Source organism: Ornithodoros turicata, chromosome 8 (assembly GCF_037126465.1).
Source record: "Ornithodoros turicata isolate Travis chromosome 8, ASM3712646v1, whole genome shotgun sequence".
Classification (NCBI taxonomy): domain Eukaryota; kingdom Metazoa; phylum Arthropoda; class Arachnida; order Ixodida; family Argasidae; genus Ornithodoros; species Ornithodoros turicata.
This window is the reverse complement of record NC_088208.1, coordinates 32,841,707-32,857,027: the sequence shown is the minus strand read 5'-3', so window position 1 is coordinate 32,857,027 and position 15,321 is coordinate 32,841,707. Positions and strand designations below refer to the sequence as shown.

Here is a 15,321-nt window from a genome sequence, read left to right as displayed (position 1 = left end):
TACTTTGACATTCGCAGCGTTTTTCCATAATCTGTCGGCCCCCCTCATTTTGGAGAAGGCAGACTTATTCCAGGTACCTGACAGCGCGCAGCGGAACCGCGCGTTTCCTTCGCCGAATTATTTTCAGGGGAGTAGTGGGGGGGGGGGGGGGGAAGGCCCAGCGGGTCGCCGGTGACAAATCGCAGTCACATGCAGTGACTTGGCTGCAGGGTCGGCGGAGACCCCCTTCCATTCCCGGCAAGACGGATGGACCTGTTCGGACGAGTATACAAGACCGGACTTGAGAACGAAGGAGACCTCTGGAAGGTGGTCTGCTTCCACCTCGAGACACCGCAACAGATTGTGCGTTCAGAGTTTGCTGCGCCCTGGTTCGAAGACGAATGGGATTATACGTTTGTGGGTATGGTAGGAGGCTCAAATATTAGGTGTTGCTCCGGTGTTGGAACGCGTTAATTACACCAGGACCGTTTGAGGTCGAACTGATAACCATGTGTTGAAGAGTTGCTAGTAAAGGTGAACTTATTGTGTCTGCGGAGCTGTACGTCGTGAGACAGTCATGTACTGTATATTGTACTGTGCTATACTGCTAGGCTTGCTATCGCGCGATATGCTCCTACGGACAGGAGAGCTGATGATGGACATGAGAGGAGATGATGGTGAGCTAACATCGTTAGTTACTCTTACTTTGGCCCTAGCCGCAGGTCAAGGGGCGCCGATACTTCGAACAGATACATGTGAAGATGTAGAGGGTTGAGGTCAAGATTCACTTGGCAAAAGTAACAACACAAATATAAAACACAAGCTTTAATCGATACAAGCTTTCACGCAGTGCATTTCGTCAGGTACCTGTCCGAAGTACTTGTAGGGGCTAGTCGTACTGTAAGACATCGAAGTGGAAGATCGAAGATATTTAGAAATTAAAACGTGTTCGCAGACACCTAGGATTCCGGTGCACTTTGAAACACCTGCTCTGTCAAGTTGTTTGCTAGGCCTGTTGGTGCATCACCGAATTGCACGCGAACCTATACGCTACACACAGCGCTCTATCAGCGATCGCGCATGAATGCACTCCGTTTTAGAGCAGCCATCGTTTAAAAAAAGCTTCCTGTCCGCTTTGTCGGAAAAGAAGGAACACGTGGTACAAGAACGGTATAAGCTCCACACAGAGAGGCTTCCTTCAAAAGAAAGGCGACGACAGACGTTCACCAGTCGTCAGCGTGAGACGCAAACCAGAGCCAGTTCGTCTCTTTCGGAGGAACAGCCACTGATGGAAGAGGAGAGCGGCAGGCGTTGACACACATAACCCCCAGACATCCCGGATGCCTTCTGCTCGTGATTTATAAGCTACATGCAGGGCTGGCCTCCCTTCATGTCGACTGCTGTTGTCTTGCCGAAGAGCAATTGGCCAACCATGAACTGTGGGACATTCCCAGCGGCGGAGAATGACCATATCTAATGACCCCGTGAACTTGATGCTGCTGTTGGAAGCAACTGCGGTATACTGTCTCGTTTCTTATTTATCTTTTTTTTTAATGAAAGGCATGGCACGTCTTGCAGTTTATTCCTTGAGAAGCTTGGAAATACTTGTCGAGATGCTAGCAGGCGGACTTTGTGGAACCAGCACTTGCAGCCCCGTGATCCAGCTACACACCAGCACCACAGTGAACCAGCAGCACAGTGATCTTGCGCTAGCTAATGCGTGACACAGCTGGGAGAGGTTCAAACATTAGCGGTGCTGTGGCACGTTTGTAGATTGGGTCCATTATGTCATACACGCATCGTACTGCACGCAAGAGTATCGAGGAAAAACAAATATTTTTCTGCGTGCCGTGCTTGGCGGGATACAAACCCTTGACTCACAGGTTCGCGTCCAGCTCCGCCGTCAGCAGAGTGAGAGCTACGGCCATTCCCATTGGTAGTTTTGAGCGCGTGACCTGCCTCGCGCTGTGGATGCTCCTGCTGTGATATTAGAGCCGGATGGGTTTCGGTATTCGCGGTGCTGGTTTTCTACGCATCCATTACTACGTTTGCTGCAAAATTTGGAATGCAGGCTCGCATCGATGCAAAACATGACGTGACATGGAAGGAAGTGTCGCAACCCTTGTAGGGAAAATATGTTAGTGATGTCACGATCTTTTCGCGTACCTGGGGTTTGCCGTTGAACTCGCCGATTCGCGGGGTCCGACGAAGTTTCGAATTTCTGTTTCTTTCTAGTTTTTTTTTTGTAAGTTTTCCTTTCTTCGTTTGCTCTGCGTTCGACCTCTACACCTTCCGTGCTCTTCTTGATGTCCAGACGTTATCTCCGGTCATCTTTCTTTTTTTTTCTTTTGACTGGCGTGAAACATTATGCCTCGTAACACCGCAAAACGTCCTCCTTGTTGCACGGACGATCATTCCCAGATTCCCACGTGCATTGCCTTCCCTCTGCCGCCTTGTGTGGGGGCGAAGAGTCTTGCGGGAGGTGACAAAGCGTGAAATATGGTCTGAGCCTTCTCCATTATATGGTCCTCACGGTTTTGTTTGCTCTGCCGTTCTGTAGCTTTGGTTCCGCACGCCCTTTTTCCCCCAATTGAAAAGCCTGTTTTGACAGCTCAAGCGAACTGCTCAATGGTCGAGACTTTCCTCCCCGCTGCGTCGCCTTTTGGAAGGAAAAAAAAATGGCGTATTTGGTCACCCATTTTCATTTCCTGCCTCACGCGTTGTGTCGCATTTTCTGGCTCCAAGTTTCAGCGAAGTTGCTCTGGGAAACGAAACTGTTAACCACGTCTCGCTTCGTCTCTTGTATTATATTTTCCAGTCCAAAGCGTGACTTATAGAGTTGTTAGCTTCTTGTCGGCGGTCACCCATGATGATTTAATGATTGTGAACCATATTAGTAATTCATCAGTTTGTTGGACTTGTTTTGGTTTTATACTAGAGCTTAATCGGAAGGAAGGTTATTTAGTTCGCTGTAGACACGTACAAACTCTGCTCTCGATTAAAAATACGATGCGATTTTCAAAGTACACCAGCACTACACCGAAGTACTACGGTACACCATTCTCATTTGTTCATAGGTACCGATGCATACGTAGAGACACAAGAACCCCTCTGTTCCTTAGTTCTCTCTCACAAGCTCTCTCACAAGTTCCGCGGAGAAGGCACGTGAAGAGGCGAAAATATTATGCAGACGACACGTGAAAAATATTATAGAAAAGAATAATCACGTATATTCAGCTAAAACTGGGAACGTATTCCCGATATTCCCAGTATTTTTGTGGAGTTCCGCATGGAGTCAATATATATGCGGGAGTTACTCGCAAATAATAAATATGGACAATAAAAAAAAAGAGTTGATACTTCTGAATGCTTGGGTGAAGTGGTGGTGTGGCAAAGAAAACGAAAGCTGTCACGCAGACCAGAACCGTGTGGCGCTGACGACACTTGGGAATCCACATCCTATGCCCACATGGCGTGGTGAAGTGTCAAAAAACATCTAAACTAACCTAATCTCGAAAGCTAAACCTAACCTAACCTAACCTAACCAAACCAAATTCTAACAATTTCTGATGCCCCGATGTGGCCGCCATGCTAAGCCTAACGGACGCCAAAAACCTGGTTTTTATTCACGACAATGACTTCTGTACTAACGTCAAAATCACGCAATACTGCGAGGTTGTCAGTAATATGCATTATTCAACACTATCATTCATCTATTCTCCATTCCTCAATTTAATTTAGAAATGTGGGATTGTGAACATCTAGGATTTTAAACGGTGGAATATCGTGGCATCCCCAGGGAGGGGTCCATTTCGTCCGCGATAAGTTCATTTTGAGTTAGAGTCGTCGATCGCTACCGCAAAAGTAAAATAAACTTCCAAAATAGGCGTGGCAGAGTCCCTCCAAAGAGTACATCGATGTGCACACCATGTTGGGTGATCTGGCATTAGCACGATCCTCGCGTTCACGACGGATTACTCCGACGATCCTGACGCGTGAATCGGTCTGTTTTCCCACACGCGTGCCTTATTTTGGCGCGGCTCGGTTGGCTCGCATCCCAACTTAGGTCTTCGGATGAAGCTCACGAACTCCAGGCCTCTCAAAAAGAAGCATCGCTTCCCGGCGTTGTTTGCCATCGTGCGTGCATCCTATAGTTTACCCACTCGCCAGCCAAGAATTCGATCGCGCGCCGTCACTGTGCTTCTTTTGTCCGCGACCTTTGTCGTTGCAAGATTCAAATACGCGTGGGACTTACCAGATCGTCGGGGCACTGGTCAGCGATGAGGTTGACGAATCTGAAGCGCTCTTCGTGGTCAGTTGCTATTGCGAGCAGCGACACCTGCCAATGGGAAAACATAAAGATCAGTCGTTGATAATCGTAAGCTGCGCGCCATAGGCTTTTTTATAGAGCTGTGAGCTTATATTCGGATTTCGAATCGAAGCGATGTCTCTTCCAATTTTTTTTAAAATTCCGTGTTAGCGCCGCGAAGCAACTGTGGCTATGAGCGGCGTATGAGGGACGTGGAGAGATGGAGAGAGGACAGCAGGAAAAAGTGGGGGACGGGGGGGTTAGTAAGCGTCCAGGGCCGACTTCAGGAGGAACTGTGCCGACATTCCTCTGAAAAGTGCCGGAAAGCCTGAGACAGCAGAGCCAGTTCAATTCAATTAATTTCAATTTATTTGCATTACACAATAATGTATTGCAGGAGGTGGCCAAAAAGCGACAGAAAGAAAGCCGGTGAGGGGATTCGAACGGGCGTCACATCCCAGTCTTAGCGTGGAAAGCGATCACCCTATAATCAGTCATGGGAGCTGACATGCATGTGTTGATTGATTGATTGATTTTTAAAAGAAAAAAATGGAGGGTATGTGTTAAAATGTTATATCTGGGTGTGGCACGTTTCTTTTCGCGGTTTTCCGCACATCGTGTTCCGTATTTAGAAACTGGCATCTTTGGCATCAGAACAGAGATCAATTATGTGCAATGATGCAATTATGTCATCGATGAATAGTTGATACAGTCACCCAAGCAGCTGGCACCCTTCCACATTTGCGAGAGAAGTCTTAATTTCTTAGCGCAACAAATGCGCGTACATGCGTTCGATGGGGGTTATACATTCGTTGAATACGAGATTATCAGTTTGTGCTACCCCCCCCCCCCTTCTCCGTGTCGAAATAAGGAACTGCACTGCGATTACGCGATTATAGGGCATACGGTTATGCCGGCCGCGTGACACAAATAAGACGGCACAGATAGAGCATAAAGTGCACGTGGGCAAATATAATTCGCAGATTAATCGATTTGCAACCCACGCGATAGCCTTCGCCCACTGTTCGCCATAGACATCGTCAGGTCGGGATTAGGGTGGTGAGTTTTATCACGGCCATTCATTCAGCGTTGATAAATAGATATAGTGTATATCTACGTGGAACACGCGTGGTCGGCACTGCGATGATTACCAGTAAATAATAATATATTTTATTTCCACTTCTGGAGAAATGGAGGTATATATATATTGACGCACGGCAAGTTTTCTTTCATTCTCCGAACCGCTGTAGAATGGAACAGGCTTCCTAATCAGATTGTTTGCTCCGAAAATGTCCTACATTTGGTGAAACTGCTCGATGACTTTGCTGCACCATGTTATAGTGTGTTTACCGCAAGAATTGCAGTGTTGCTTAGAGCGTTGTGTTGTTTTGTAATGTCCACTACGCATGCTTTGGCTGCCAGATGGCAGTTAACATTATGAATAAATAAATAAATAAATATAGTGTATACATGTTTATTTTCTTTATTTTCGTTTGCTAAACATGGAGACGGGAATGGGCATATGATACGAGGCATTGCTGCGCATTTTACGGGGCTTCGTGCTTGCCGCCGTCGAATAGATCATGCTCCGCCAGGAAGATGGCGCTGAACATATATATTCATAGCCTTATGAACAGAAGTAAGCCAACGTAGCAGACGCCATCTTGGAACGTAAACTGAACTGAAACGGCGACAACGCGTTGCGATCGATAGCCGTTATTTATTGTTCAATTTATTTTAAAAATGGGTGAACGCATAAAGAGGGACTCGAAACGTCTCATTGCCACGAGTCCATCTGGTCGATGCATAAAGTACAACATTGCCGCACATTAAGAACAACGTGCTTTAAGACTTGAAGACTAAACCGCGTTAACCGTCCTTCGAGATGGATGAAGGCGGCATGCAGGGCATGTAACGCGACTCACAGCTCAAGTTACCAATGTAAACAACGAGAATAATTAGCCGAAGCGAGCTTCGTCGTATGACGTCACAGACACATAAGCATTTAACGCCCAAGAAAGAACGAAATTCAAATAACTCGGGAACGCGGTGCTAACGACAGGGTTCGATCATTGTGTCATTGCCTCCTCTCCCTCTTTCAATTAAGAGTCAGAATTCGTCTGCCACTGCGATTCGCCGTTCTGCGAATTCAAGAATCCGCAAATGATTGCGGCTCACCTGGAACCTGCAGACCTAAATATTTAGACAAAAAGTGCGAGACGCTTTCCAGAAAATCAGTTTTGAGAAAGATTGAGACCATTTTGCGCTTTATTTCCAAGTTTTCCCATTTACTACGCGGGGACGTTCAATCACAACTCGCAGACGACTGCGGTTTTCCTCCGTGGCCACGGCCGCTGAAAGCACGTTCGTGATAGGCTGCAGCCGTTGAAAACAGGATCCTCATTGGCTGACTATTGATTGTTACGTCACGTCGACGAGCCCGCAGGCTTTCTGCATCTAGGTGGTATTGCCTATAGACTTCCCTGAGGTTCGAGTACTGGCGTCGGCCCTCTTTTTCCTGAGCTTTTCTTTTTTTTGACATCTCTGTCTCCTTCCTGAGTTATTTGGATACCAATGTAAAGTTCAGCAGACGGAACCGTGTACTGAGAAAAAGTAGCCGCTTAAAATACAACATTCCTCTTTCTCTTACTGTTTCACTTGGCAGCCTAAATCGACAACGCACTTGTTTTTCTCACTTCTATATGCCGACATTCAAAACAGCGAAAAAAAGACAAAAACAGAAACAAAACAAAAGTTCCTCTTTAAGGGACAAGCAGACACCCACAGGGCATCCCAGACGACCACATCGCCGCCACCTTTTCTGTTGCGTGCTATTGCCACTTCACACGAAACATTATGAACGACCTCTCTCTCTCTCTCCCTCTCCGGTCGGCCGAGGAGTCCGCAGTGACATTTTTATGACCACTCTAACGCTGTGCAGGCACACACTAAAGAGTCTGGAAAAACTTTCAGCTGGCCGTCTCGTCTTTCCGCTGTGTCTCTTTTGGCATCTCGTTTGGGTAACGGAATGTTCTCCAGTTGACCCGCGCCCTGCCAGAGCTAGCGCGCGGCGATACCGTAGTGTGCTGCCGTCGCTGCTTCCCTGCATGTTTATTTCAGTCTTCCGCGTCATTTTTTTTCCCCCCTCCTCCCTTATATCTCTTTGGTACGGCGAGGAAGGGCTGCTTGAGGGCAGTGGAGAAAAGGGGACCATACCTTTATGTGGGGACGGACTCTTTCCGGTTTTTAATTGTTAGAAAAATCAGCGTACTAAACCTGCTCCTTCCTGCTGTTCTATCTCCATCTGTCCGCCACTCATAGCTACAGCTACAGTTGCTTCGCTGCGCTAACACGGAATAAAAGAAAAAAGAAAAAAAAATCAGCGCGAGTTAGCCTGCGTGGCGGATTCTTGTTTTTCCTTTTTAACCCCGCCGAATGTTTATTGCTTTCGCATGTGGTCGGTCAAAATGTGTTTACGTCGCGAAACAACAGATCACGAGCGACGCCGCAGCGGTCAGTCTGTGGAGAGGAGATTATGAAAAGGTTTTTCTCGTTCACACTTGCTTCTGCTGCAGATATGAGCGGTATTTTTTCAGCAGTAAAGCGGTAGCAGTAAAGTAGCAGACGTCAGCAGTAAAGGTCTTCTCTCAGCCCTTTTGAATAGCATAATTCCGCTTCTCTCTCTCTTCCTCTGTTTTTACGTTGCTTCTGGCTGTAGCTTGTAGTATGGCGTAAGGGTGCATGAAGAGCAAAGTATAAATACTACGCTACAAAAATGCTAATCAGTTAAATTTCCCACTCTGTCAGACATATGTCGCCACAGTTCCCTTGGAAGTCGGCCCAGGACGCACATCCCCCCCCCCCCCCCGTGCGCTAGTCCTGACGTTGCCCACCTCTGTGAGGCCAGCAACGGTAAGCACTTTCGGAAGCACCACCACCCACTCTGTCTTTTTTTTCAATTCTTTTCGCACAATTCCAATTCAGTACTCTTCGTAATGTTGGTTAGTGTATTCAAGACTGATGCGGTATAACGCTTTATACTTAATTTCTTTTTTTTTCTTTCCATTCCTTAAACTGAATGGAACCTACACACATATAGAATATTTAAGTTAGTTTTTGGACTTTCGGAATATTCACGAGCACTGGTTCCTTTGCTTCTTATCGTTACAATATGTGGTCGCGTGCACATTGAACCCGTACAACACTGTTATTACAGCTTTTACGAGTGAACATGTAAAAGAAAAGACGAAAAAGTCAGTAGATCTACGAGATTACTGTGTAGACGCTACATCCATTGACGAATCGTGCGTTCCATAAACTTTTCAAAGGCAAAAAACCTGAGAGAAGTTCCGTGTACAAATGGGTGTGTTCGTGGAAGCCAATGATAAACTGAATTGATATATATTGTTACAGAACGTTGCGTAAAAGTAGACTTATGAGAGTGAAAATCCAGCCCCACTTTGGTTGTTATAACGACGACGACAGGCGCCATTCATCGTAATTAATCGCTCTCACGGCAACAGATGATACGATATATCCCTCCAGCTGAAGCACGTTTTCGCTCTTCCAGTATCATTCATTCTATATAGCCAGCTCTGCGGGGAAAAAATCACCCACGACGAAGAACGTATTTATGCGGAAAGATGCGCGGTTGCAAACACGTGTTGTCTGCGAAGGTAAAATAAGAAAAAAGAAGGTTGCAGAATGGAGAGAGCGCGCGCACACATTTCACTTCCGTTGAGCTCCGAATGTAGTCGAAAGTGCGAGTCGCCCAATAATCGCGATTTATGGCGCGTAAAAGTGCATTGTCACGGTTGGCGCGCCTTACCAGATGCTTTTTATTACATTAGGCCGTGAAATGGGGGAGCGCTTTCTTCTTTGTCTTCTATGTTGTAACGATATCGCTGATGGCAGAAAGGTGTTCACGGTCTCCACGTAATTAGAAGAGAGAAAAAAAAAGAAAGAAAAAGAAGCACATTAAAGACAACAGAGACGTTGGACTAAGTGCCGATGAGCTAGAACAAGGATAAAAGTGCGATATAAGGAAGAAGCATTGTAGCAGAAGAGTTCCTTGATCTCGAGGAAAACCCCTTGTGTTGTGAACGTTTGCGCTTGCTCCTGAAGTTACGATGTATTGAAGCAGAAATGAAGGGAAACACATTGTTTGGTCGCGTCTGCTTCAGTACGTGGTAACTTGAGCAGTGAGATACAGTTAAAAGAAAAGTCTGGTGGTGCTGTGCTTATAGCGCGCGGGTGCTAGTACTAGTAGTAAAGGCAATGTCCACAAGCAGAATACCAGTGTCTTTACCAAGTATTGTATGCAGCCGACTTGTCTGAAACCCACTGTTCGCTTGTAATAGGCTGTTACGTTTTGAAGCAATCATTAAGTATTGATTTAACCACGTTCTGTGTGTCGTAAAAGTAGAGAGTACCGAACTGCTACTGACAAGCATGAGATCATTTATCGCCAGATTTCAGATAGGTGAATGAACGGAAGGTATAAATCCTCATTATATGCACCAGTTACGCGGTCGTTACATACATTTTAAAATAGTCATACATTTTATCAGATAAAAGGTTACAGCGACTCTACCCGCGCGGAACTTTGGATAAGCGTGAATGGATAAATGAATGTGAAGCAGTATATCTGAAAGTGGGTGTTGAAGCCGAAGTAATTTGTTCTGCTTTTATTGGTCTCACAGATTTCTGTGCGGAGCTCTCTCAACGCAAAAGGAAAATGCCCAAACGGTGAGTAATTCGGAATCGATTTCGAGGTAGTTTAGGTAACAACCAGAGCCTTCGACGAAACGCTTTTGCATTGCTGCTTGTCTGATATTCGAAACTACCCAGTCCAGTTTTTATATGGGTCGCAGACCAGCCTTGTGAGTACTGAAAGAGTTTTAACTGTTGCATCGACAAAATACTTAAAATTCACGGGAGACGCTGACAAATGCTCGCACTCTCACAACCATAGTTTCTAAAGCAGACGACAAAATTGGTGTCTGGTTCACTGCTGTCGTCTGCATACAACTTCAATGAACACTGCCAACACCACCTAGACAAACAAAGCCAGATCGCTTTAAACGATGTGACGTAGTCATGAAGAGCCCGCCAATCACAACCGTGCGTTCGGCAGCCGTAACTGTAGAGAGGAGCCACCATAAGTCGCATGGACAGCCACTGGTAGACACAGAGAGCCTGTGTTTAGAATGGTCTGCGGCGATTAAATGAAGCAGACGACATCCTGGCATAACACGAAGGAGTGAGAGGAGGCACTGAGCAGGTCTTCTGCATGTAGGTGGCGTTGACACTCTCGTGAAAAGTGTACGCTTGCGCGCGACGCCACCGTAGAATGATCACTTGAACCCAGCGACAGACAACATCAAGAAAAGCAACGATACGACCTTCGATAAGACGACGAGTTAACGTTAAATTACATCCTGCTACGGTTGTGTGACCGTGCATGTGCGAAGAATTAGTTTCGGTTTCGCATGCGGTGTCAGCAGAGAGCAGCGAAGTGGACGAATGAGCACCTGTAATGCTCGCTTCTCCGCTGTATCCGGCGCAGAAGATACTCGGGGCGTCTCACGCTTTTAATGGACGGAAGTGCCTCGCGAAGGGAACGACCTGAAGCTCCGCGACGCAGAACGTCTACACGCCGGACGCGGCCCGAAGCGCAAGGTCTGCGAAGCGCGATACGGGAAAATGAACTTGGGCATGTTGCCCCCCTTTCTTTAGTCCATTCACGCTTGGTAACGCGCGCGCGGAGCTTAGAAGCCGTAATTTCTCGAAGAGGCTTTAGTGATATCATCCCAGTTTACGTCTACTGCGTCTGCGATATAGGATGATAATTACGCATCTTAATTATATACTTAGTGGCGAGCTCATTAGGAAATGGAAATTGCCAGCTAACCGCGACGGGAAACGCGACTCTGAAGACTAATGATCGCATTGATATCCTGTATTTTCTTTCTATTTTCGCGACGAGTGCAAAAGCGGGGTATTATATAGCGAGGCGGTACGTAGAGAAGGTTGGCGGCCACGTATGCAAATTTACCGCACTCGATCACTAGACAGATAATAATAGTCATTGAGACTGGAGAAGGTGAATTGGGCAGACATCAGCTGTGCCGTTTTGTGCACGTTTAATGTTCGTTTACGCGAATTATCGTGGAAACTAGAGGGTTTTCATGCAACAGCAGGAGGTGGTTTTGACTGCACAGATCTGGTTTGATGTTGCGGTAAAAGACAAGAATGAGACAGAGACAGCAGCTAGACAAACCTGTTTGTTTTTTACCTACATGCTCGTCTTGTTGAAGAACGCTAAAAACTGAAGAAGCCTATTCTCGAACGGATGGGCTTGTTCGGTTAGGAGATTTCGGCCGTAATGAGACATTGGGGAAAGGATTATTGGTCGTAATGATAATTTGGCCGTAATGAGATTTCGTCCGTAATGAGATAGAATCGGACAGCACAGGGAGCGCAGAGCTCTTGACAATTGAATTGAACTGAATTTATTTCACCTATGACATAGATGTGGGAAATGGGAGAAAAAGCTGTTAAAAACAGCTTGACACGAACAACATTGACTTGACAACAACTCTTGGCAACATACGAAAGACCCAAAGCACATGCGTGTGTTTTCTTCCGTTTTTTTCTCTTCCCTTTCTTCTCTATGCCGATGAGGCACATCTTTCTTTTATAACCAATCTAACGTAATCTGATCACAAAGAGGCAATGGTGTACCACTGTCGACACAGCACACCCTTCATAGTACGCGCTATAGTATCAAGCTGTTATGATATGTCACGGTGCTGATTCGCGCATCAAAATCAACACTCTCAACCCGCGTCACGGTCAACTAAGCTCGTCAACGCTCCATGGCGTAGTAGCTGGCCGCCCGCCCGCCCCACATTGGCTTCAATCGGAAGCTGTCAAAACAGGGAGGGTTAGAAGGGAGGGCACATCGTGGCGCGCTCAAAACAGGAGGGGGTGGTGGTGGTGGCCGTACGCTGAAGAGGGGTCGGGTGCTTCTTCCACGAACGCGTCCTCCACTAAGCACTAGTATAGCGCCAAGACGAATCCTAAGCTGTCAGCTTTGATTTGGAATCCTCACAACACAAGAAGAAGAAGAAGAAGAAGAAGAAGAAGAAAAAAAGAAAACGCGTCTGGAAAGTTCTCCGGTTGCTTGCTTAGGAAGGCCACCGAAGGACGGAGGAAAAGGGCCAGTGCTCGCATATATGTCTTTTGCTTCCCGACAGCTTCTTGCCTTTGCAGCATTGTCGAAGTGTCTGGGGAGGGAGGCGTTCACGAAAAGCGCGTTGTCTGCATCCACGACGACTCTCTTCGTGGGTGCCGTAGTGCTTTGGGGGCATATATGACTGGGAAAGAGGTGCTTCTTCTGCGTGAGGGGAACAGGCTTGTTTTGGAAACAGGGCATTCGTACAAAGTATCAAGGAGAGTGTGGCGTTGAATTCAGGATCTCACGAAAGTCCATGACGTAAGATTGCACATATAATGTTGTTCGTGTTGTTATAGGGTAATGAGCCTGGCAAACGATGGCGAATGCTGCTTCCCTTCTAATGATCATGGTGGTGGAGAAAAAAATATGGAGATGTGAGCCCCACGTAGCGTGATAACGGTTACTCCAGAGCGATTGTGGAAAATCGCATGACTCTATAGTCCGTCTCCTGCTGTATGACTAAGACATGACGTGGCATTGAACCGTTTCCCTTCTGTTTGCACAAACACAAACACAAGCATGTTGCTATTCGTATCGCAATCATCTTCCGGCTTCCTCTGTGAAAAATCTTGGCACTACATAGCGGTTCTGCTGGTGAACTCGAGACCACTTCTTGACAAGTTAGCGGGGGCTATATCTTACTACCCTAGAATATGGTGCAATCCACACCATGCTATTATCTATGCGGGTCGTATCGTGGTTTACAAGGCTGGGTGCAAACATCTAATGTCGTGAATCATTTTACGCGTGGAGGTTTTGCTCTCCCAGTAGATGTCGTTCCAACGCTGTCGGGTTACATCATGGCACGTTGCGATGAACTCTCACAGAAGGCAGGCGTCTGCTATCGTCAAAAGGAGGAGGAAAATGACGTCACCTAGACCAGCCTAAATTTTGTAATTCACATTGTAATTTTCATTGTAATTCACAGGTCACCGCCATTGTGACGAATTATAAGCTGATTTATGTCATGGGTAGGGCTGTTAAGTTTTCGAACTATTCAGGCACCAAAGGCATGGCCTTAGCGGGATAAGGCGTCACGCTCGTTGGTGGTAGCCAAGATCGTGCTGAAGACAAAGAGGTGGTGGGTTCGAATCCTACCACAGCTTGTGCTGTCTGAGGTTTTCCGAATACTTTTCAGACGAATGTTGGCACAGTTCCCCCTGAAGTCGGCCCAGGACGCATACAAACCCCCCCTGTCCCCCATTCCTTCCTGTTGTCCTCTCTCCATCTGTCCATATCTGTACGCCGCTCATACAGCGATTTATCCAGACACCCTAACACCCCCAAAATCTGGAGGAGACCCCCTAAAATTTTGTGACATTGCGCAATATTTCGTCAAAAGCATGTAAATACACCCCCTTGCGGAGCCCAACACCCCCCAAGGACGAAATTCTGGGTAAACCACTGCCGGCTCATAGCCACAGTTGCTTCGCGGCGCTAACACGGGATCAAAAAAGAAAAGAAAAAGAATTATTCAGGCAACGTCTTGGTGTCTCAAATATGCATTGCAATTCTAGGCACATACAAGAATGCAATTGAATATTTGCCGTTCGTGCTTTCTACTCCACGACGTCAAGTTTGGCAGACGACAAGGTTTCACTCGCAACTCTGTGCGCTTGCTATACATATCCAGCGAACTCCTGCGTCCATTGCCGAAAACAAAATACTCCCATTCCCAAATGTTTCAGAAATTAAAATTTCTAAAATGAGGGACCACAACCGTTGAACAACCGTCGCCATTGTCCAAAAAAGCACGCATGTCACTCCATAGTCTTGCGTTCGCGGACTCGGAACAAACACTTTACACCATGCCCACTTTCGGTGCTTTCATCGAATCCATTAGCACGCAGCACGCGCCATAAACCCTCCCTCTCCCGTTACAATTTACGTCACTCGTGAAACCCTATCAGACAAAACCCCCCACAGATGGCAGCAGCAACGTCTTCTTGCCTAATCACGCCTCTCAAAGCCACATAAGAGCCGACAAAAGAGTTCTCTACAATCCATCGCACCAGCCCAACGCATCAACGACGAGTTAGAAGCAGAAGCTCGCATAAAAAAAGAAAAAGAAAAAGCTGACCATTATGGAGCGAGTTCCGGAAAAGGTTTTCGTCTGTTTTCTCCCACGTGAATACGAAACCGAAATCGTTGTGTCGTCTGTCAATAGCGGCGCCCCTCACGCAGCTTACGTATCTCTACTTTTTTCTCTCTCTTTTTCTTACGTAGGGCGCAAACGTTTGTCGTTCTATTATGCCTCCTCGCATATGTTAAATAGCAGGAGCGATGGTAAAGCGGACGAACAGTTTCATTCAACCACAATGAAGAAGGATAATGCATTTGTAACGGGGGTTGGAACAGCGAGATTGGGACATGTTCGAATCGTATTGAATATAGTATATGGACTCAAATGCGAGTTGCGGGGAGAGATGTAATTGCTTAAAAGCGGTAGTCGTTGCACGACCTTTTTTTTTCTCTCTCTTTTCTTGTTCTCTTGGTTTGAGGGACGTCGCGAGGGGTGTTTGACGCGAGAGGACTGCAAAGTCTAGCTCCAATTTCAAGTTGCGCCGTAGTAACATCTGCTGCTTCTAGAGACTCTGTTTTGTGCTGACAGTTTGAGAATGACGAGGGCAGAGAAAGTTAGAGACACGCTGTCACCGGTGTCACCATGTCAGAGCCCCGGATAAACATGCGAGAGAAGATGATGGCATATATCGTGGTTATCAGCGGCTGCCAGAGTGCGAAGCACGGCGAGCGTACAGTCCATTCAAACCATCGCGAAGCGCAGTGTGCG

General features: G+C 46.7%; 1 protein-coding gene and 1 long non-coding RNA gene across 3 annotated transcripts in view; one reads left to right on the top strand and one right to left on the bottom strand.

The window, feature by feature from the left end:
• Positions 1–15,321, bottom strand: part of LOC135367032 (reversion-inducing cysteine-rich protein with Kazal motifs-like) — a 50,834-nt gene that overhangs the window by 28,721 nt on the left and 6,792 nt on the right. For both annotated transcript variants that reach the window (XM_064600094.1, XM_064600095.1), the window contains exon 3: positions 4,235–4,318. In XM_064600094.1, coding sequence (XP_064456164.1) covers positions 4,235–4,318 — 84 coding nt within the window. The remainder of the gene's footprint in view (positions 1–4,234; positions 4,319–15,321) is intronic.
• LOC135367034 (uncharacterized) overlaps positions 9,990–15,321 on the top strand; it is a 688,737-nt gene continuing 683,405 nt past the window's right edge. Inside the window, exon 1 of the long non-coding RNA XR_010414342.1 lies at positions 9,990–10,036. This is a non-coding gene — a long non-coding RNA (uncharacterized LOC135367034). The remainder of the gene's footprint in view (positions 10,037–15,321) is intronic.